The sequence below is a fragment of the Vigna angularis genome, chromosome 10 (genome assembly GCF_016808095.1).
Source record: "Vigna angularis cultivar LongXiaoDou No.4 chromosome 10, ASM1680809v1, whole genome shotgun sequence".
In the NCBI taxonomy this organism is placed as follows: Eukaryota; Viridiplantae; Streptophyta; class Magnoliopsida; order Fabales; family Fabaceae; genus Vigna; species Vigna angularis.
The window spans coordinates 3,159,144-3,182,132 of record NC_068979.1 but is presented as its reverse complement, the minus strand read 5'-3'; the positions used below and the strand labels follow the sequence as shown (position 1 = coordinate 3,182,132).

At 29.3% G+C, this 22,989-nt stretch overlaps 3 protein-coding genes across 5 annotated transcripts; 1 reads left to right on the top strand and 2 right to left on the bottom strand.

Annotated features, from left to right (window-relative positions):
• The first annotated feature begins 5,074 nt into the window (after window positions 1-5,074).
• Window positions 5,075-8,649, top strand: LOC108336007 (flavin-containing monooxygenase FMO GS-OX-like 4). The gene is made up of 7 exons (XM_017572282.2): window positions 5,075-5,813; window positions 6,257-6,327; window positions 7,161-7,313; window positions 7,399-7,481; window positions 7,626-7,761; window positions 7,875-8,048; window positions 8,382-8,649. The coding sequence occupies exons 1-7, from the start codon at window positions 5,252-5,254 to the stop codon at window positions 8,562-8,564; spliced, it is 1,362 nt and encodes a 453-aa protein (XP_017427771.1). The 5' UTR covers window positions 5,075-5,251; the 3' UTR covers window positions 8,565-8,649.
• Window positions 8,650-8,794: 145 nt separating this feature from the next.
• On the bottom strand, window positions 8,795-11,878 carry LOC108336008 (pentatricopeptide repeat-containing protein At4g18975, chloroplastic-like). 2 transcript variants are annotated; one of them, XM_017572284.2, is made up of 6 exons: window positions 11,753-11,878; window positions 11,574-11,675; window positions 11,390-11,482; window positions 11,124-11,267; window positions 10,364-10,576; window positions 8,795-9,518 (listed from the first exon to the last, which is right to left on the bottom strand). In XM_017572284.2, exons 1-6 carry the CDS (start codon window positions 11,786-11,788, stop codon window positions 9,261-9,263), a joined length of 846 nt encoding a protein of 281 aa, XP_017427773.1. In that variant the 5' UTR covers window positions 11,789-11,878; the 3' UTR covers window positions 8,795-9,260. The 2 variants fall into 2 exon arrangements, with proteins under 2 accessions (XP_017427773.1, XP_052725566.1); XM_052869606.1 differs by having other exon boundaries at window positions 11,574-11,633; window positions 11,753-11,832.
• A 1,699-nt stretch (window positions 11,879-13,577) lies between these two features.
• On the bottom strand, window positions 13,578-14,956 carry LOC108336009 (protein RGF1 INDUCIBLE TRANSCRIPTION FACTOR 1). 2 transcript variants are annotated; one of them, XM_052869736.1, is made up of 5 exons: window positions 14,820-14,956; window positions 14,561-14,737; window positions 14,402-14,476; window positions 14,174-14,314; window positions 13,578-14,069 (listed from the first exon to the last, which is right to left on the bottom strand). In XM_052869736.1, the coding sequence occupies exons 1-5, from the start codon at window positions 14,820-14,822 to the stop codon at window positions 13,746-13,748; spliced, it is 720 nt and encodes a 239-aa protein (XP_052725696.1). In that variant the 5' UTR covers window positions 14,823-14,956; the 3' UTR covers window positions 13,578-13,745. The 2 variants fall into 2 exon arrangements, with proteins under 2 accessions (XP_052725696.1, XP_017427774.1); XM_017572285.2 differs by having other exon boundaries at window positions 13,578-14,066; window positions 14,820-14,955.
• Window positions 14,957-22,989: the final 8,033 nt, after the last annotated feature.

The following is a 22,989-nucleotide window of genomic DNA, read 5'->3' as shown; positions in this document are numbered from 1 at the left end:
AAAAAGATATAAAGGCTGAAAATTCTGGTATGTAGTGGATACTGAAAGAGTATGGTATTTTGGGAAGAAATGAGGTTGGCATGGAATAGAATATGAAATAAAATGAGAGAGATGGATTTGATTTATGCAAGTTGAAGAAAATGTTGCAAATTGCAGTGGGGAGTAGTCTTCCATTTTGTCCCCTTCAATAGTTAACTATGGTCGGCCATGTTACTCGTTTTTCCTCTTAAAATAAGACCCTTCATCTCACAAATGTCTGACCCCAACTTCCACTTCATCTTTTCATCAAAAAAACCTTCTTTTCTCTGTTCTTTTCTCTGTTCCTTCTCTGCTATTATGCACTATTTTATTAATACCACGTCCAATTTAACTGCTACCCTTTAAATAAATTCTTACTCGGGGACAAAATCCCTCACGAATAAAAGAAATATATTTAAATTACTGCAGTGGGAGATCTTTTAAGCGTCTTTTTCTCTATTATATTATCTCACCTCACTTCCTCTGTTCTTCAGAGTAAAATTGTACAGGAAATCTGCTTCGAAAAAAATATTCTATTAAAATTTACTTTTATATTATTTTTTATAATATAATAAAAATCATTATTAGAGATAAAACTAAATTATAATATATAAATGAAAGCAAATCTTAGCGTATAATTCGATTTTATAGAATTAAGTTAGTTTTTAAATTTTACTTCTTAACATAATAATCACATAATATTATCCTTTTATTTTATTACGAGTCTAGTATGTCTTTTATTTTATTATGATTCTAGTATGTGTTTTGGTCAAGCTGGTTTGTCACGGGAAAGAAAGGTTAAAATATATTGGTTCCAGATCTTAACTAAATACAAGTTGGGATCAGTGAATCGTGTATTAAAAGCGAGAACAAATCTTTATTTTTTTAATGAAATTGATTTAAATAAATATTTTTTTGTTAAAAACGTAAATTATATTAATATTTTAGTTTAAATTTTACTTGAATATATGTTTTATTTATTAGTCTTAGAGAAACAAAGAAGATATTTTGCGTTTTACTTGGCTTGCAAAGATGATAAAAATAGATAAATTATGGGCATGGCTGTGCAAAAGTTTTGCTTTGATATGTGATCTTATTTAAAATTATATTTTTTGAGAAATTAACTTATATAAAAATTTAAGTTAATACGAAAGAACTAAAATAATAACAAAACGTTAAGTTTTTCTAATTTAAATGAATAAAATAATAATAATGCTAAGTGATACTTAAATTACTATAATGTGATTAAAACATTGAAGAAAGATATTTTTTTGTCATCACGTGATCAATCTTCCTTTTCTCTCCCACTATTTTTAAAGTAAAGAAAAACTTCTTTTCTAAGAAAATTGGTATATAAATACTATACGTATATAAAAGTGTGCGTTTATTCATTATTAATTTGGAAGGTGAATGTGAGTGTGTGCGTTTATCATACTGTCATCCGTTCCACGAATTAAAATGTTTGAGCCAGTCACTCCACTACTACTAGTCCAAACAAAGAAGCAGGTATCCCTATAGAAACTTAAGTTAAATATAATTTTAAGTGCTATTGAAATAATTAATTTTAAAATTGAAGTTAAATAAATACTTAAAAAAGACAGGTAAAATATTTAACAAAATACTACCTTAATAATAATAAAAGAAAAGGTTACATATAGAGAGTACATTTAAAACGCATATTATATAGTTTTAAATAAACTTATATTTACACTCTATGGCATATGTTGATTAAAATGTTTTAATTTCCAAAAAAGAAGACTACAAAAAGTTGTTAAGTAAAATTTAGTTAGAATTGTAAATATTAAGTAGGACGAAAAAGAGGTGGAATTGGACTAACTAACCCATTAACACTATTTTTTAAAATTTAAAAACAATTTAAAAACATTGTTTTATATTATTTTGAATGATGCATATATTTATAATACAATTTAAACTTAAATAGTTAAAATTTATTAATTAAATTTTAATAATTAATTATGATAGAGTAATTTAACACTTCAAAATATTTTTACTTATCTGGTTACGAATATTAATTAATTAAAAGTTAAAAAAATATTTATATAATTAAATATATTTTTTAAATGTATGTATAAGTAAAAAATAAAATTTAAAATAAAATTAAAAGAAAAAGAACAGTGAAATAGATAGAAGATTTTGAACTCATTCCTCTCTATGTTCGATACATGAATACTGAATAAACAAAAAGAGTTTACACTTACTCGTTTTGACACTCGATGGAACAGGTTAACACCCTTTCCACATTTAAATGTTCTCCTGGTTGAGAAACATGCATTGGTGTGTGAAGTTAGTCACTAAATAGAAAAAATATCAAGAATTTTAAAACAGAAATGTTAAATGGGTCATCCTTTTGTTTTTCTCTTCTTTTACTCAGTCCCATTTATTTACAACTTATTTTCTTTTTTTTAAAACTTTAATATTTTTTAAGTAGTTTTGTATTATTTTTAATATTCTTTTGCCAACTTCTACTTCAATATAAATAGCACTTTATTAGTTGTTATTTATTTTTGTGACAAAAGAGATACTTATAAAAGAGAAAACTAATTTTATATTTATTTCACACGTAGCTCTAAATAAGTGATCCCATAAAATTTGGATTCTTTTTAAATAAATAAACTTAAACAACTTAGATTCTTTAATTGGAGAATAATGCTTTGAAATTAAAGATGAAAAATAAACTCACCATAATGTTAGATACCGCTTTTGTTTCAATAGAAAATGTAAAAATATCAGTATGGATAATATCTAATTTTTTTATTTAAATATGAAAATTATAATGAATATGTAATATTCATCTTACCTTCATTCTCATGCTCATTCCTATTATCATATCATTATTATTGTTTAAACTACTAAAATGTTTATGTTTAATTAGATAACTTAAAATTTACATATAAAAAAAAACACACACATATATATATATATATATATATATATATATATATATATATATATATATATATATATATATATATAGATATATGTGTGTATTTTTGTATATGAGCACTCCAATGCCTCTATCATACAAAACGATCACCATCTAATCTAATGCATGGTCAAGAAAGGTAGAAATTAATACATAACAAAGCACTCAGCACAAAACACTTCCATCATTATTTCTGGGATGAATCTTCATTATTTTCATCTCCAGGAAGTTATTAAATGCAACATTAAAACAATTCCTTTCCATTCTTCATCTTCATCAACATCATAATATAAATATTACATGGAATGGATTTAAAAAAAACAAAAATATACATTTTAATGTGATAATATAACTTTTACTTTGTTATCTTTTTTTTATAAAATTTAATTAATTGATATTAAAATAATACAAAGTACTAATATACCTATTACCTATAAGTAAAATAAAATTTTATATATACTTATTAAATATGACAGTAATTTTTTTCTTTAAAAATAGATGAGATAATAAAGCCTATTCCTTCATCTTCTCATCCCTACTAGAAATTATGTGAGAACTACTTCCTTAATATTAAACTTAACGTGAGATTTCAAGACTCTGTGAATGTTAGTATTAAAATTAACCTAACTATATAACCTTTAGTCTAGGCCGAAAAAAAAAGACTAATTAGATATTTATGCAACCCATTGATTCCAGTAAAACCAGATAGACTAATTAACATGTTGTTATGTGAATAAGAGCAGACTTTCCATGTACAAATGCTAAAACAGGAAAATATTTCAATTTGAATATTGAAATATTTTAAAAATGAAGTCTTCTTAAAGATATTTTTAGATTTAGAAATAGCTTTCAAAACATCAAATCAAATCTGGAATGAAGTTTTATGCTTTCCAAATTAGATATAAATTTTTTCAATCTGAATATATACCTTCTGTATCATCCAGTTCAGAAAATATTTGAAAAAAATTACAAGAATTGTATTATGTTTTTAATGATGGATAATTTGGGAATTAAAATTTTTATGGGGGTGCAAAGAGAAGAAATGGTCCAGAAGCTACACAACCCAAATTCCCAAAGTTAACAAAACACCAAATAAATAAAAACAAAGGTGGCCTCACAGCTTGTGGAAGCTGCCTCTTCATTTTATTCATTAAATTAATTAAGGAATTTACATGTAAATAGAAAAACAAAAACAAACTGGTTAGAACAAGACACAATCCTGCAGTTAAAACACAAAGGCGTTTTTCTTTCTTCATAATTTAATTAAGTCATTATTGATAATCCAACCATGCATAAATGGTGTTAAGAAAAAAAACACTGTATGACAACATATGATGCAGTACCCAAAAAAAGCATTATATGACAACATATGACAACTAAGGTAATATAAATCATTTATCTAAAACCTATCAACACACTAAAAATGTTTGAAGGTTCCTGCTAATCAATCTCACGCTTTTGATGATTCATATAAATGTTTTTTTAATTTATATTTCTTCAATTTAAAATCATTTATCCAACTAAGCTCTATATAAGCACAATTTAATTAGGTTATAAGCATATATTTTCTGGTACTTGTAATGAAATTCTCAACTTAAAGAAACAAAATTTTGAAAAAGATAATCACTGCGGAATGTGATCTAACATGCCAAATTTCTTTAATTTAAGAAACAACTTATATATGAAATTCCTCTTTTAAGAAAAACAATACAATTTTTCAAATAAACTAAATAAGTTTTAAAAAGTATGATGTTTTGAAAATTTGTTATCACTAAAGTAAAATTGAATTTGTATTTTTAAGAAAAATTATACGTATTTATATATATATATATATATATAATGATATTTGAAAACATTTTAATATTATTTACTTGTCATTTTATGATTGGTTCAAAATTACTTCAAAATTAATAATAATAATCATAAACACTACATACTACATGTCCAGTGACATATAAATTTTAAATATCATTTTATATATATATATATATATATATATATATATATATATATATATATATATATATATATATATATATATATATATATATATATTAGAAATGCTTTTCTTCCAAAGCGAGTTAAACCAATGATTATTAATCAAGGTAGCTGCATTAATGCATTGGTTCTGTTCAAATAAATCCAAACATGATAAATCTTGATCAAGCATTTATAATTTATTAAAGAAATATATCTTCTCATAAAACCGAAAGAACAGCAGGGAGCATTACTCTGTATTGCTGTGGGTAACGTGATGTTCTGATTCATTGGAAACCACAAAAGCAAGGCATGCCAGTCAAATCAATTATGTCCAGCACTGCTCCGCTTCTCACGTCGCGCCACGTGGCAGTGATCGGTGCCGGCGCCACCGGTCTTGTGGCGGCACGCGAGCTCCGAGGTGAGGGGCACCGGGTGGTGGTTTTCGAGCGAGGAGACGAAGTTGGAGGCACGTGGGTGTATACTCCGGAAGTGGAATCAGATCCGATTGGTTTGAACCCGAAGCGGAGCATTGTCCACTCGAGTCTGTACGATTCGCTCCGAACTAATCTGCCTCGGGAGAGCATGGGTTTCCGAGATTACCCTTTCAAGAAGAGGGAGGAGAAAGGGAGGGATTCTAGAAGGTTCCCCGGACACAGAGAGGTTTTGATGTATTTGCAAGATTTCGCAGCTCGTTTTGAAATCAATGAACTGGTGCGGTTTGGGACGGAAGTGGTGTTCGCAGGATTGGATAAGGGTGGAAAGTGGAGGGTGACGTCAGCATCTCGGAATGCTGATCCTGTGGACGAGATTTACGACGCCGTTATCGTTTGCAACGGACATTATGTTAAGCCTCGTCTTCCTCATATCCCTGGTTACTTCTCTTCCCTTTATTATTAGTACAATTCCACTTTTGTATTCTTTTTTACATTTCATTGATACATTAAATTTTTACTCATTTCTCCTCACGTCTACATGTATCTCCTGTCAAAATTGTTATTAAGTATTTCAAAATTCTTTATTTTATCCTTCTAATTTTTTTATATATTTATTAAGTATTTGAATAGTCACCGAGTATAATAATCCTAATAAAAAAGGTTGACATTATTTTTTAAATTCACTTTATTAAAAAAAAAATAGATGTTTTCTTTTTAAAGTATAAAATTTTCAATAACTGGATCCGTCAATTTCATCGAATTTAAAAATATCATGAAATGTTAAATCGAGTAAACTGCAGAATGCTAAAGTATCCACAGAATATTTATACTTTAATAGTTCCTATTTTTTGCTTCATTTTACAGTGTAGAACCTTTACAGGTATTAACGTGTGGCCGGGAAAGCAGCTTCATAGCCATAATTATAGAAGACCTGAGCCATATCAAGATAAAGTATGTGCTGTATTAACTCTTTCTTCGATTCTAAATGTCTGTGTGTTATGCATAGCTGAAAGAGTTTTTTTTTTCTTCTTCTTTTTTTTCCTTAAATTTTCGTTTAATACTTTCTAGTTCCTCTAAAGTTTAGTTTTTCTATATTCTATGTTTTTTATATTTCCTTTATGTATGTCCAAATGATCAGATAATACTTTAGTTTGATGATAATAAATGTATGGATGTCTGTGCCAAGAAAAATGTGAAGAAAATTTGCGGGATTTCCATCAAAAATATATTTTCTCTCAAATAATGAAATTTGTATGGAAATATTAGTATACCTTAGAAATTTAATGTCACAATTTATTTAAGGTCAAATTTAAATGAAACACTTTGATCTTTTAAAAAGAATTACGGGACGTGGATTGTGACACATTATTTAGATTTTTTTACATAAAAATGATTGGATTTCTTTTTTAGAATTTATGATAGATTTATTTTTATTTTACTTTAGTTTAAATTTTTAAAAATTAAAAACTCTTCCAAGTATAAAATTACCTAAGACTATTGTTTAAAAATACAAAAAAATAAGTGATAAGTTTTTACATATTTATTAATATTTAATTATATTTATTGTTTATTATTAATTGAATTATCAAATTATCATATACAGAGAATTACTATCATAAAAAATTACTATTCATGTCTCTTATACATAGAGAATTCATATATGAGAGGTGATCAATCTTTTTAATTTATCTGAATAAAAAAAATTCCAACGAGAACTTGGCAATTGATAATCATGATATTGACCTATATTTTGATGTGTTATGACTAAGTCTGTGGTTGAGCAGGTTGTAGTTCTAATTGGTAACTCCTCGAGTGCGGTTGATATCTCTCGAGATATCGCAACGGTTGCTAAAGAAGTCCACATTGCAGCTTGGTCTCTTGAAGAAGATAAGCTAGGAAAAATGCATGGCCATGAAAACATGTGGCTTCATTCTATGGTGAGAATGGGATTACTTTCTTGTAAATGGCCACAACTGTTCTTTAGAATGGTTTGCTGAAGGTAGTATTTGTTAATCTATGCAGGTTGACAGTGTTCATGAAGATGGTACAGTGGTTTTTAAAGATGGAAATGCAGTTGCTGCTGACTTCATCATACATTGCACAGGGTACTATGAGTACTCTCTATAAATATTTTGGTTATTACTCTCCAAAATAATCTTCAAAGTGTTATATAAGTAGTTTTTGAAAAAGTAGAAATCATATTCCACTCTCTAGTAAGCACTATTGACGTCCGTTTGTTCCTTTTCCAGATATAACTATGAGTTTCCTTTTCTTGAAACCAACGGGGAGGTGACTGTTGATGACAACCGTGTAGGACCACTCTACAAGCATGTTTTTCCACCAGCCTTGGCTCCATGCCTTTCATTTGTTGGGGTGCCTTGGAAGGTTCTTCCCCATGTCCATGGTTCTTCTTTATTATCGTCCTTTCCTTGAAAGAAAGATCTTAAACCTCTTTATTTTCATAAGTTGCTTTAATAGTAATGCGTGTATGTCAGCAGATTGTTCCCTTCCCTATGTTCGAGTTGCAGAGCAAGTGGATAGCTGCAGTTTTGTCTAACCGCATTGCACTTCCTTCGAAGGAGGAGATGTTAGAAGATATTGAAGCTTTCTACTCATCGCTTGAAGCCTCTGGCACACCTAAGCGTTACACTCATAACATGGGCCTTCTTCAGGTGCTTTTTTAACCTTTTTGGCTAGTGCCTTTTATCTTAGATATCTTAATCTGAGTGAGTTTAAGGAAACTATCAAGTTATAACATATTTTTTTAAATCTGGAGTTTCCCATTTATGTTTTCTTGATCCAGTCTTTAATTAGGATTTAAAAATGAATGAGAACTTACTTGATTATACGGATATGTTTAAGATTGATTTATAGACATGTCTTGGTATAGAAAGTATCGAGGTTGTCGGAAAAATATTTACGAACATGAGTGAAAAGTCTCAGTGTAGTCGACAAAATCTCCATATAGACAAGATCTCACAGGTCTTTGGAATTGAATATTACAGTGGGAATACAATGATTGGATTGCGGATCAGTGTGGATTTCCTTATGTTGAAGAATGGAGAAAACAAATGTACTTGGCCACAGGTAAGAACAGGGCCTTGCGACCCGACTCTTACCGTGACGAGTGGGAGGATGATGATTTGGTTCAGCAAGCTGAACAGGATTTTGCCAATTATCTGATCTGATGTTTCCTGATTCGGTTTTCACGAATAATGATTGTAAAATCAACTTCAGGGCGTCATTTTTAAGAGCAGAAACTTTTATATTTAACAGTGATTACAAAATTACGTGTTCGGAACGCTTCTACAAATTCATGCGTTAATAGCATGCGATGGAAATGTAATCACTAGTTATTTCATCCGATAATAGCTACGTGGCATGCATTACTAGTTAAACTATAAATCGTGCACCAAACTTGGAACAGCTTCTTTTTCTCATTTCTTTTGCCTAAATTAACCTATCCAAACAAAAAGAAGAAACTATTTTATAACATAGAACAGCTTTTGACGTCTAGTGCAGACATACGTTTGGTTCCGTTTCCCCAAGGTGACGCGAGCTTCTATCTTTCATAGGCTTCCCGCACATGGGGCTATCATACAAGAATATATCAAGTCATCAGAAAATAGTACACATGAAATGTAATATCCAGCTGGGAATCTTTTTGTTCTTCCCGCGACAGAATTAGCAGAATCGCATCAGTCAAAAAACCAAACAGCTTCTTCAGAATATCCAACGGATGAGCAGGAATAACAAGCATTTCTTCTGAAACGAGTTTTTGCGTAGGAGTGTAGCTGAACTCTGAAAACTTTGGTCTTGCACTGTTTTAACCTTAACCGAACAATTTTATCGATGTGAAAGAATAACATCCGACTTCCTGACTTCTACTTCTCCTCAGACGAAACATTTCTAGATTGCCTTTGACATGGTTTTTCTGAGGTACGATGCATACCTTTCTTTGACTCAAATGAGTTCCTTCTATGCGGTTTAGTTGGTCCTTCCTCTGTGAAGAGATGGCTATATTTTGCCAGTACCTTCTCTTTCTCTTTAACTAAGCCTAACATCTCATATGCATTTGCCACTTTCTGAATAATAGATTTATCCCGCGGTTTTCGATCAAAAGCTTCCAGCCCCTTGAAAAGCTTTTCATAAGCAAAGGAAAATGAAGAGAAGGTTAACTGTTAGTTAATTTAACTACAAGTTATATGTAACTGTCGAACAGGATGCAAACAATATCTCTGATCTTACTACAATATGCAAGCTGACAACCTCAGTCCACCAAAACTAATATAAATAAGTTACCTGATTTTTTTTCTTCAGAAGAAATGACTGGGTAAAGTAATCTTTGCTGTTCATCTAATCTACGTTCAAATAATAATAATAATATTATTATTATTATTATTTATTAATGACAGACAAGTTTTTGTAATATCCTCCGTGATGAGTATTCATCTTTTCAAACTGCTTCATAATTTCAGTCCAGATTCTACCGGTTAACGTTTTGAAGAGAAAAATGGGAAGTGCAATGCAACACATAAAACTCCAAATGAAGATTAGAAACTAAAATTGAATGTATACTGTAAATGATGATTTTGAATTATTTAAATTCTCATTATTTATAGATAATAACCCTTTTTAATGAATGAAGATCATTTATGTCTCTCTTGCTACTTGCTACTGAGAGATTTATCCCATAAAAAAAATCAAGTAAAGCTTACACCAAAATTGTGGACATTTTAGAAGGGAACACACTGCAGATTAATATTAGCATACAACAATAACCCAGATTTGTTCTGAAGTCAGCTACGTAGATTAATCAACACCATCGGAATGGAATCTTTCAAAAGCCAAAATTTCCAATTCCATTTCGGCATAAGAATGTTCAGAAGTATCACACAGCCAAGCAAAGAAACACATTGAAAAAATTATACAAATGACATATCACAAATTGAAAACATAAGAAATGTCATAAATAATGAAGTCTTACCTTAACAAGATCTTCCAGCATGTTGTTTCGGTAATATACAGATATCATGACATGACATACTTGCCAAGGAACTGAATGCAAATCAGAACCAATTTTCATTTCCCAGAATTTGTGGGCTTCTTCCACTCTATGGTCCATATCTAAAGCTCGTATCAATTGACCATACGTTCCCATTGTCATCCCCTTCCCTTTGCTCAGCATCCATTTAATTACCTTGGATAGGATATTAAACAACCTGAGTAATTTACTAACAGTACTACTGAGGTAAACTAAAATGACATCTTTTTTTGACTCAAAATTCACAAAAAAATCCTAAACTGACATGCTTACAGATCACATAACTTTATCGACAAAAGAAAGAAAGCAACAAATGGATAAATTGAATACTTTAAAGAAACAGACTACAAAAATCGTCTACAAGCACAAAGAAATTACTGGTTATGTAAATATTAAGTGCACTTTACAAAATTGATAATTTCATAGCATGCTAGACATTTTTTTAAGCACCAAACAACCAACAGAATCACTAGAAAAGAAAGGCACATAGGTCTTTTTTGGACAAAACTTCTCAGTAAAGACTTATAGAAGAAAATAAAATAAAATGGTAGATGAACAACAGTTTTCTCGTAAGTTACAACGACTGTTTCATGCAGATTAATTGGTCAGATATCAGATGGGCAACTTGAACCACTATTAGACACAGTTCATATTGACAAAGATAATGCATAAAAGAAGAAGAGAAAGTAGATAGTAGTGCTACCTGCACAACCCTATGCCACTGCTGCTCCTTCTCGAGGGAATTCAATATTCTTTTCAATGAGGCGATGGGGAAGCTTTGCTCCCACGCAACCCATGCATCAAGAGCACCATAAACAGCATCCTTACTGTCGTTGAGTTCAAGAAGCTGCATTATTATTATTATTAAAAAAACAAATTCAGTGTCACTCACCTGGTTTGCACCTTAAAACACCAACATCTAAATATGGAGCAAGCCACATAAATCTATTATCATGATTATATACTTACTGTAGAGTAAAGATATTTGGTCCTATCTTTTCTGGATACGTTTTCCCCAATATAACTCCTCGGAACTACGGTGTCAGGAGGATCATATTTTGTCTGCGAGGGAGGGAAGTTAATTGGATTTATATAATGGTAACGACATTAAGCATGGGCGGTAACAAACTATGAACAACGAACAGATACAAACCTGTTGCAAACTCCATGGAGGAGGCGACACAACAGTTTGACAGCAACGATGGTGCTGCACCTTCACATCACTTAGTATGTTAATTTGACTCAATCCACCAACCTGATGAACGAATCACACTAATGAAAATGGAGGCGATTACGAAAAGCGACGGGATAAAGAGAGAAAGACAGACTCACCAGATGAGAGATTCGAGGTGACCTTAACCTCCACATGGTGCTTCGCGGTGGTGACGGCCTCAACCAACTGAACCCGCCTTTCTCTCCTTCTTCCCCCTCTCCTTTCTTCCTCCGCGCACTCTGGCCCAAATCCATTTGGCCCATTCCATATTTTTGGGTAACCAAAATTTATAAAGAAAAAAATAAGATGGATGTTTCTCTCTGCACCTCCAAAACTTCTTCCTGCACTTATAAATTACAAAAAATGCCCTTCAATAAATATTTTTGAAATACATGTAAATCTTAAATGGATTTGAAAATCCGTCTACCTTCAACAACAAATTTTTTAATTCAATTAAAGAATTTAACAAATTTCAAAATCCGATTAAAAAATAAAATAAATTTGAAAATTCATTTAGAAAACATGACATATTTCAAAATTCATTTAACATTTTTCTTAAATTTTATTTTCGAATTTTATTTTTGTTTAAATTTTATAATAATAGTAATAATTAATAATAATAATAATATAAAATCTGATTTAATATATTTAAATATATTAAATTATATTAAACGGATCTATGTTAACATAAAGCATTTCAAAATTTATTTAACAATTTTTTTTAAGTTTTGTTTTTAAATTTAAAATTTAATAATAATTTAATTTAATTTAATATTTTGATATTATTTAATATATATTTATATTTTAATTATTAATATATTATTCCTATAATTATAATAATTATATTAAATAATAAAAATAATAAAAATAGAAATAAAATAATAATAATAGACGCATTCAAATATCTCATAATCCACTGTCACACTCACTTTCAAATAGACACATTCAAACACGAAAAAAAACTCCAAATCAACTGACAATATAATTCACTCATGCAAACACATACTAGAAGTTGAAAAGTAAAAAACACTATCATTTAAATTTTATGTTATTATTATTCAGGCGATGTCAGTTTTTAAATTATGACTTTCAATATTAATTTTAATCATTATTATTTTAATTACACAAATCTATTTATTTTCAATAAAATATTTTTATATGCATCAAAATACATATATCATCATGTAATTTATATTATATGGCAAAAGATCCGAATGAATCAGAAGTTCAATCACAATCAATCTAATTATTGTCTGGGTGTATTTGTTACTCTGGATAGAAAGTGGGAATGTTCATAAAAGAATGAATGGAAAGAAAAGAAAATGATTAAAAATACACTTCTCGCGTTCTATTGTTATTGCTAAAAACTCTACAATTATGTCTATTTTTTAAGTAAGTTTCACTTTTAATTTAATTTTTATAATAAATTTTAACAGATAAAACATTTTAGACTTTGGGTGGAATCCACCAATTTAATATTGTCAAAATTCCACTTATTTAATATTATATATATATATATATATATTACACTTCTAAAAATAATATTTTTATCCTTTTCTTTTCATCCTCTCTTCAACCAACAAAAGCTATCCATATTGAATTAATTTTTTCTCCTATCCAAGCTATGTTAGTATGAATTTAATGGTAGATCCTTCATCGATCTATTTTCCTGTCCTTCTTCCTTTTCCATCTAACTTCTCACACCTCTAACAGACAAAACCAAATTGAAAGGCGTAAGCTTTTACGTTTTCAAATTGAAATTTTTTTTAATCAAATCTGTAGTTAGTCTATATTGACAGTCTTTTGAAAACTAATGTGTGATTATGGTATGGCGATAATAGCAGCTTTGTCCAACGTTCCCTAGAGAAAAAATGTTATATGAATATGTAACTTCTATAAAATGAAAAGCTTAGAATATTCACAAAGCTTTCCAACACTCTCAAGTTTAGATCAATAATAAAGGGACTGCATAAAAATTGCATAACTGATAAGGAAGTCAAGAACAGAGAGACCAAGTAATAAAAAAAAATGTTCTATAAATCGACAACATTATAAAAAATGTCTCTGGCTGTTTTTGATTCAAAAGAATAATTTGTTGGAGAGGATATGTTGTTAGTACAGTGGAGATCGATGAGGAACACCTTTTCGCCGGTTCACCACGGTGTACCAGATCTCCGGCACCATTTCAACGTTGCCACGTTTCTTTTTGAGTGAATTATTCACAGTCTCTGCAACACCACCCTCACCGATACTACTCGTTGACCCAGAAACTGTGGGTGAGTCTAGTTCTGAATCTGTTGTGATTTGGCTGTCTTCAATCTGTCGTGCATTCTCCCTGCATCGTTCTTTGTCAAGTAGCACAGAGAATTCATACTTGTTCCAAGTTCCTTCCATGGTTGTGCTTTTGGTAATCAGTAGAAGATGTTGATGCACCTGCTACAATGATCATGTGTCCAAATCAAGGCCACCCAATTAGCATCAAAATATGAAAAATGATAACTTCAAATTTGTGGTTTGTTTGAGTAACACAAAAATTGAACCTTGCAAGACAGAGAGCAGAAGATGTAAGGGTCTTGAAGGTTACGGTCACACGTGATGCAAAGGTTGCTAGAGCCTTTGTGAGAACGAGTGTGAGGCCTCTGTTTCAAAAACACAACCTTGGTTTTATTTGTTGTGTACGGCTGTTCATTCATCATTTCAGAAAGAGTTAGAATAACTAGATCTATACACTTTTGTTTATCTTTTATGACATTCATGCTTTTGCTTACTTGAACAAGGGAACAGTTCAACACTGTTTCAGCATCACCAAGCCGTAATACATCATTGTACATGTATCTTCGTATCTGACACAGGAAACACAATCCAGAACATGGTTAAGAAAATCAATGCGTTTTCCTTTTCATGTGTAAGAAAAAAATGTTTTTCACCTGCAGAAGGACGTGAGAGCGATGAAAGGGCAAACAGTGGAGGCAAATGCTCGTGCAGCAATCTAAGCAAAAGATGTTCTTCTCATTCTTCTTTACAGAGCCATGACTCAAACAGCGACTGAAAAACTTCTCCTCCTTGAGAATGAGAAGCCAATGAGGAACTGAGTTGAACTCAGCCTGAGCATCAAACAACAAACACTATAATAAACGACAAAGACTGTAATAAAAATGATTGGAAACTATAGAAGAAAAAAATTACCATCTTAAGTTGTTGAGAAAACGATAGAATGAATGAGAGGCATGATGAATCATAGGAACATGATGAAATGAGAGAGCAATATGGTTTTCACATACATATATAAGGAGTGACCGATTGTTTTGGGTAAAAGGTTTAGATTGAAACATGATGAGGAAGGTTGGTTGTTATTTTTGTTCAGATGCGGATGGTGAAATAACATGGCCAACTTTCCGCAATTTTAGACCATAGTACAGTTCCGTGTTGAACGTTGCATGCACAACGCCAGTGCCAACGCGTTGATATTATGTAGGGTTTGCATAGCTATGCCGTTTCTCAGAGTGACAAAGCGACATAAGGCAAAAATCACGCTTCCTTTATCTTCATTCTCAATTGTTGCTATTCAAAAAGGCTTTAGATTGAATTGTACCAACAAAATTCTGCAGCTAATGCGTTTGTATAGGATAAATCAATTCAATGATTTGTCTACAATTTTTCTATTTTCTATACCTTGTCGATCAACTATATATAACCAAGTATTATGAGTATTACACAGATATTTGTAGACAAAAATAGAAATATTCAAAACTTCAAAACTCCTATGTTCTGTAATTTATGTATGTGTGTATGAACAGTAAAAGAATGTTTATCATGGTAGATTCAATTACCAATCTTCTCAACTTAGTGTATTCCAGTAGTAAAGTGCTACAACTAATGCAAACTTTTAATCACGGTGTGTTATACAGCTATTTTACCTTTGTATTAGTTCACAGCTATTTTTATTTAACTATTAGGGTTTTTGCATGTAGAAAATATGTATATGAATGGGATGATGAACAGATACAACAGAGAAAGAAGAAATATATCATGAGACCTCTCAGTGTAGTTACAATAGAGTTTGATTTCAATGTCATGTAAACCCAAAATATTATTATTATTTTAGCATAACAACAAATTATTATTAAAATAAAATATATTAGTTGCAGTAATTTTTATTTCTTTTAAATAAAATTATTTTTTTATTACCAAAAAACAAAAATATTATATTAGAAATACACTTTTCATTAAATGAGATAACTAGTTTTAATTATTTTAGAAATACACTTTTCATTAAAAGAGATCACTAGTTTTAAGTGAAATTAAAATCTAAAAAAAAGATGTCAAAAAATTATTCACTTAAAAAGAGCTTTTAAACTTAAATAAAAGAAGACAAACATATTAAAATAACATGATTTATCTTTAAATTTAAACTAATTCTAAATAGACTTTTTGTTTTATTTTTCATGGCTTAGTTTCATTTACTTATAGTCCTGGTTAACTTTCTTTGTCATGGTGCTTTGATCTATTATCAAGGTTGTCAACTAATCTATTGATTAAATCATTAAAAGTGCTAAATCAGTATATAATGTTATTGATAACTAAAGCAATAAATTATTATAATTATGAAAACTAAAATAAAATAAAAATTCAATTTATTTACGGAGACTTTAAAAAAAGGACTACTGACATATTTGCCATTGATAAGTTATTTATTTTCTTTATAAACTTTAAGGAGAGTAAGAAGATTGAAAATGTATTTTTTTTTCAATTCTGACAAGTTGTATAACTTTAGTAGCGGAAGAATATTTGCCACATATTAGGTTTTCGATTTATTTTTAAAGATAAGATTTTTCTATTTTCAAAACTTATAATGATATTGCATGAAAAAACTTAAAAATTCAGTTTTAGTTGTGATTTTCTTAATGTAGCTCCACAATTCAAATATTTTTTAGTCTCTATAAATATATTACTTTTTACTTTTGATGATGTAAAAATGATCTAGACAAATGCCCTAATGTTGTATACCACTCAATCGTTTTTTATTTTTTTCACACATCAGGCTTTTTCTATCTTGGCCATCACCTAAGAATCTATGGGCCCGCGATAGGTTTGGACATTTTTGTGTGGGCCAATCGCCAGATCTTCTGCTCCGGTAACGGTCATGGATTTATTGTTGTACAAAATTCAAATATTTACACGAAGAGAGGTGCTCTCTCCACCACCACACAGAATCCCTACACCTCCCCAATTTTTTTTTAAATTCCAAAATTATCCTTTTTATTTTTAATATTTACCTTTTTTACTTTTAAGTTAAAACCCTAATTACCCTACACCTCCTCCTCATTTCACTCAAAGTCACAGCCCACCCCCCAACTCTCACTTCCTCTCTTTCTCTCCGTTTCTTCCCCTACCATTTCTTCCCCTACCATTCTCCATTTCCGATTCGAGTTCCTTCCTTTTTCTTCTCCATTTTGGTGCATTGGTGGTGTGTTGGTTGTATGTTGGTGGTGCGGTGGTGGTGGCGGTGGTAGTGTGTCGTTCAGATATTGCGAGAGTGACAAATCTGTTTCGTGACCCTGCGAGTGGAAACTCAAATTAGGTGAGTGATGCAATAAATATTATATCGAAAAAACCCTAGGCGTGACGTGAAAACGAATTTACCGGTTGTGGAGGGAGATTGTCGTTGGAGCTATAGCAGAAGGTGTAGGGAGAAGAGTTAAGTTGCTTGCGAACGGGAATGCGAAGTCCATTTGAACCACCGGAACGACAAGGAAATAGTGTGGCGAATCAACATTTCCGTTCTTCGGAAAATTGGGAATGTTGCAACACATAAATATGAACGAATATTCATATCTGTTTAAGAATCAAACGTGCATTGACATCCGTTTGATTAATAAAATAAAATCAAGAGTCTTCTTCAACAGAAACCAGAAAAACAAGATTAGAAGAACAGTGCATTCTCTGAACAAAGTAATTATACTAATCAAAATTGATTCCAACTACTGTTTGAAGAATAAAAAAACAAGTTTAAAAACCCTAAAGGTTTCGTTAAAAAGTTCTGCCACTTTACTCTTCCTCAGAAGCAATTTCTCCATTCTTCTTGTTGTGCTTCTTAATGTACCTCTGATTCCTCATAAACTTGGGTTCATCCCTTTGGTGGAAGCGTGGTGATGCCTCTTAGGCTTCTTGATGCCATTTTTGTGGGTCTCGAAGGATTTCCGTGTAAGTGGTGTATTTAGGGGTAGAGACCATTAATAAGATTTAATGAAGTTGTTAGATCTCGGTGAAAGTTAAAATAGAAACTAATATTTTACAAAAGGATAAAAGAGAGATGGGGAGGTGCAGTGAGCACTATGTGGTGGTGGAGTGAGCAACCCCCTTACACGAATCTGTTTATAAATTGATGGCCCATAAAATAGAACCCAACTTTTTTCTTCTCCTCCAACATGCTTCCCAGCTTAAAAATAATAAATTACAAGAGTCCATGAATTCCACAGTCAAAACAATATAGAGATGTTTAAAAATTGTCGTCCGTTAATTTTCATAAAAAAATTCACTGGTCACTCATTGTTATCATTTCTTGTTGGTCTGTTTGAAGTTAAATTATATTAACATGTTTATTTAACCATAATTCAACAATAAACTCTTTTACGCACTAAAAATATTAAATATAAAGTTAGATATTTGTAAGTAATAAAATAATTGTACCATGTGACCGTCTAGTCAATCACAAGTTGGACAATCAATTATTTAGCCAACGATAATTACCAACCTAAACAGTTAACTAAGAGACTGGACGACAAATCATCAACTCAGACGGACAACTAATAGACTGGACGATCACCTACCAAGTCAATGACAATTACCAACTCGGATAGTCAACTAATAAACCATATGATTAATTACTAAGTCGATGACAATTACCAACCTGGATGACTAGATACATTGTTTCATCCGTTAAGACCATCATTGGACTACCAAATTATTAGTTCCACGTTTGAAATATATATTCTTCAACATGAGGAGTTGTGTTAACATATCGACCAGAGATAAAATCATTTTAGAGTATATAATTGAGTGCAAATCTTATCTATCAATTTTGTGAGGTTGAATTAGACTTAAAATCTACCAACATAAGTTTTCCTAGGGTATAACCCGTGTAATAGGTTTAACTGTGAATAATCTTGATATCGTTCAAGAAGCCAAGATTGATTTTGGTGTTGTGAATAATCTTGATACCATTTTTAATTTTTCATATAATCTTGTTTCTTGTTCTAAGTTAGTTTCTGGTTCACATTGCACTATAATATTTAATGTTTTATCCAGCACAAGAAATACACAGAATATTGGTACAAGTAGGATAAAATCTAGTTTATATACCATAATGAATGACTTCCATGCTTGCAATGGTGTTATTAAATGTAACATTTGACATATGTGTCTAATCACTTTATGCAAGTCCTCTAAATCCAACACCAACAACCTTCTCTGTTATATTGCAATAGTCAATTTGTAATCTAAATTGAATCTAATCAAGTGTTTCGTGAGTGTATCAAACACGTAGAAATTGATTATCACTTAAGTAGAGAAAAGATAAAATAAGGTCTCGTTAAGTTTCTTTAATCACCGTTGATGTGATCGAGTTAAGTTTCTTTTTACATTACCGATGATGTGATCGAATTACGAATTACAATGAGAAAGAAATCTATTTTCAAATTTTCAACTTTCATATCAATAAAAGATTGTGAATAAATATTTATGAGTAAAAACAATTGTACTTTGTGTCCGTAACCATATGAACTACATTCATCTTAATTATAATTATTTTTACTTGTAAATATTTATTGAAAATAAAAACGTTAAAGAGTTTTTGCATTGTGACCAACTTAGTTAACCACTTTGAATACTGCTCGTTAAATCCAAATAAAAACAATGAGAATATTAAAAAAATATTCAAGCTCAAGAAAAAGAACACAAAAAACTGCCCATAATGATGGTGGAGAATGACATAAGCGAAGGGTTTATTGGTGTGTTTGGGAGTTCTGTTTGATTAGTTTTGTTTTGTTGTGAATAATGAAACATTATTGAGGGTAGGTGGGGCCGAAGCATTACCAGCCTCACAACAAAAATGGAAACAGAAAAAGGGAAAGTCTCTTACATCACCTATAAAGATTGAAGAAAAACCAATGAGTGTGTGCCAAAACGTTGTTTATGTGTGGTAAATACAAAAGCCACGGCAATCTGTGATGGCAAATGCATTATTGTATGCAGTTGAAAAGTGACTGCGAAGATGAGCAACAGGGCAACCTCCATCTGACTCGGCAACAACAATCATATGGGGGAAGCTGATTGCATGGTAGATGCTGAATGTTGGACTTGGATTTGAAATCATACACAATAAAATAAGCATGATTACCCATTCTTATGATTGTTTAGTGAAACTAGATGACAATTATTACCAATAATTATAAACCTGATCATGTCATCTACCAAGTTTTCTGAGGTGGCGCCCATGCTTCATGGAAATATTCAGACTGGTATATTATACTCGATCAAATAATTAATTTGATGATGTAAATTTTCTTTTCTCATCTAGATTTTGTAAACAGATCAGACTGTATTAAAATAGTAAAAAAACAAATTTCAATTTTATCTTAAAATTGAAAAATTAAAATATAAGAATCATGAATTAAAATACTCAACATTTATATGTTTTAATATAAATGGATGTGTAAAAAGTTTTACATCAATTAAAAATAAATTTAGCATATATATATTTATCTGATAAATAAATTCTGGTATTAAAAATTTTAATAATTCTTTTATACTACGCCACCGTGTCACTAAATAAAAAGACGGCTTTTATTAAGGAGGGGAAACATTATTGGCGTTACTGTCCGTCTTTGATTTAACGTCCTTAAATTCAATGACGTGGTTTATATATTTGGGCATTCTACAGATATTTTGTTATTTAATTATCAATAATGTTGATTTCTTTTACATTAATCAATAATGTTGGTATACAAATAAAGTAGAATATTTTATAATAATGTTTACGTTTATTACTGAAAAAAAAAAATAGTCCGGCCAAAAAATAATATGTTAAAAAAACTCTATTTTTTATCTACAAATTATGAACTTCATTAAACAGATAAATTTTTTTTATAAACAAATAACTGTTTAGTTAATATTGTAAATATATTTTATTCTTTTACTAAAATATTTTATACTCTTATTTATCTACACTTATATATGTAAAGAGAGAGTAACTTTTTATCTCTTCATCTATTTTTTAATTTTACCTTTTAAATATTTTTTAAATTAAAATAATTATTTTATTCGATTTTATCATGTAAATTATCGTTTCTTTAAATTTGACTGTTTTTTAAACTTAATTATAAAAATTATTTATATTTAATTTTATAATTATAATAATAAAATAATAATAATTTTATTAATGTTTATTATTATAAAAAAATAAACACACTTACGCTACGCGCGTGTGTTTTTCTAGTAAAATATAATTTGAATTAACTATAATCACATAATGTAATTTGTATAATATTACTAGTACGTATGAGTGTTAGAGTGAGTAATACTCCCTTCTAGAATGTAGTTCAAAAACTAACGATTGCCAAAATCTTTTTTTTTCAAAAAGATAAATTGTTTTTACGTTTATATTTTTATTAACATATTTATGTTATTTTATTTATTTTTTGCTTTTACAAAATCGTTGAGAATAATTTTTTTTCATATTTAAAGATTAAAGATTGTCCGATGTGAAAATATTATGTCTGTCCACCTGGATTCTAACATTTGTTATCAACTTTTTTAATGTATGAAACAAAATTGAAAACAATTTCTTAACATATTTTGACATACTTATACTTTGTAGAAGAGAATCATGATTGTGTACATAAAAATAGAACTTTCAAGTTACTTTTATATTATTTTGAAGAAATTGACCTTTTTTTTCATAATCACAAAAAAATACTGAGATAATAATAATTATTATTTTCTGTTGGTAACAACATAATTGTAATATATATATTTTTTCTAAAATATAATCATCTTTGCTAGCTTTCTTATTAAGAAAATCATAATAAAAATTGAACAATAATTGTTATTTTCTGTTAGTAAATCAATAAAAAAAATTACAATATTATATACATACATTATGTATTTTGTTATTTCATCTTACTAACATATAAAAAACTCCTTACTCCAAATATTTTTTATATTGATTATATTTAAAGTAGTAAAAATAATATAATAATATTGTATTTACATTCTTTAATTCTAATTAATATATTACTCAAAGTAAACATCTCATAATACTCTCATTGAAATACAACAAATAAATTGTTAATTCACTGATACTCACATATTAAATAAAGTATTTATCTTTGTCTTTATAATTATAATATTAGAAAATATTGTATCAATCGTTGTATAAATTGTCTAATATGTTAATTAATATAAAATGAAACATATTAATATTCATTCGATTTTATTATCATATATATTCCTCAATTCAAATTATTGTTATAAAATAAGTAACACATTTTAAATTACAATATATGGAGTTCATCAAAATAATTATTATATCAGAAAAATATAAATACGATAAATAAGACATACCATAATTATCAACAGTGAGCAATTTAAAAGTAAATAATTTTCAAAACTGGCTAAAAATTGCTAAATTATATTATGCAGTCATATATGAATATCTATATTGGAGACGTTTTAACAATAAGGGTTGAGAATATGGAAGAATAAAAAGATTAGTGGATAAATGATACGTATTTTGATATTCCATTTAGCGAAAATAACTTTAATTATTTGCATCGTTTGTATTTAATATTAAATCAGACAAACAATATATATTAATAAAATAAAATACTCTAAAAATATTTTTTTTACAATATATTGTTCTATCTCGTACTTTATTTTTCAAACCTAATAGTTTTAAATTTTTAAAATTTAATCTTCATTCTTATACTTTATTTTTTAAGTTAACGTTTTAGAAACAAATTATATTTAAAGTTACTTTTTTTTTTCAATTTGTATCTTTTTCTGTATTTCGTTTCTAAGGATAAAAAAAGTATATGTATTTGTAGTTCTATATAAAGATATGATGATATTGTTTGTACCAACGGATGAAATACTTATAAATTATCTAATTATTAATCATTATCCAATAATATTTAAATAAATAATGAATTATTTTATTTAAAAAAACAAAGCTTAATAACTTTGTTCGTGATCTTTAATATATATATCTTTATCATTTATCAATAAGGAATAGCTTAATAAAGATAAAAGATTGAAGCATAAAACCATGGAGATTTATACAGAGTATATAAAAGAA

Bases quoted from the DNA above. Each gene is read 5' to 3' on its own strand.
- LOC108336007 (XM_017572282.2), top strand. From the start codon at position 5,252: ATGCCAGTCAAATCAATTATGTCCAGCACTGCTCCGCTTCTCACGTCG. The intron at 7,482-7,625 runs GTACTATGAGTA...TTCCTTTTCCAG, and splicing joins TTCATCATACATTGCACAGG to ATATAACTATGAGTTTCCTT. The intron at 8,049-8,381 runs GTGCTTTTTTAA...TGAATATTACAG, and splicing joins ATAACATGGGCCTTCTTCAG to TGGGAATACAATGATTGGAT.
- LOC108336008 (XM_017572284.2), bottom strand. From the start codon at position 11,788: ATGTGGAGGTTAAGGTCACCTCGAATCTCTCATCTG. The intron at 11,268-11,389 runs GTAAGTATATAA...ATAATAATGCAG, and splicing joins CCAAATATCTTTACTCTACA to CTTCTTGAACTCAACGACAG. The intron at 9,519-10,363 runs GTAAGACTTCAT...GCTTATGAAAAG, and splicing joins TGCTGGAAGATCTTGTTAAG to CTTTTCAAGGGGCTGGAAGC.
- LOC108336009 (XM_052869736.1), bottom strand. The intron at 14,315-14,401 runs GTAAGCAAAAGC...ATGAATGAACAG, and splicing joins TGAACTGTTCCCTTGTTCAA to CCGTACACAACAAATAAAAC. The intron at 14,070-14,173 runs GTTCAATTTTTG...TGATCATTGTAG, and splicing joins TCTGCTCTCTGTCTTGCAAG to CAGGTGCATCAACATCTTCT.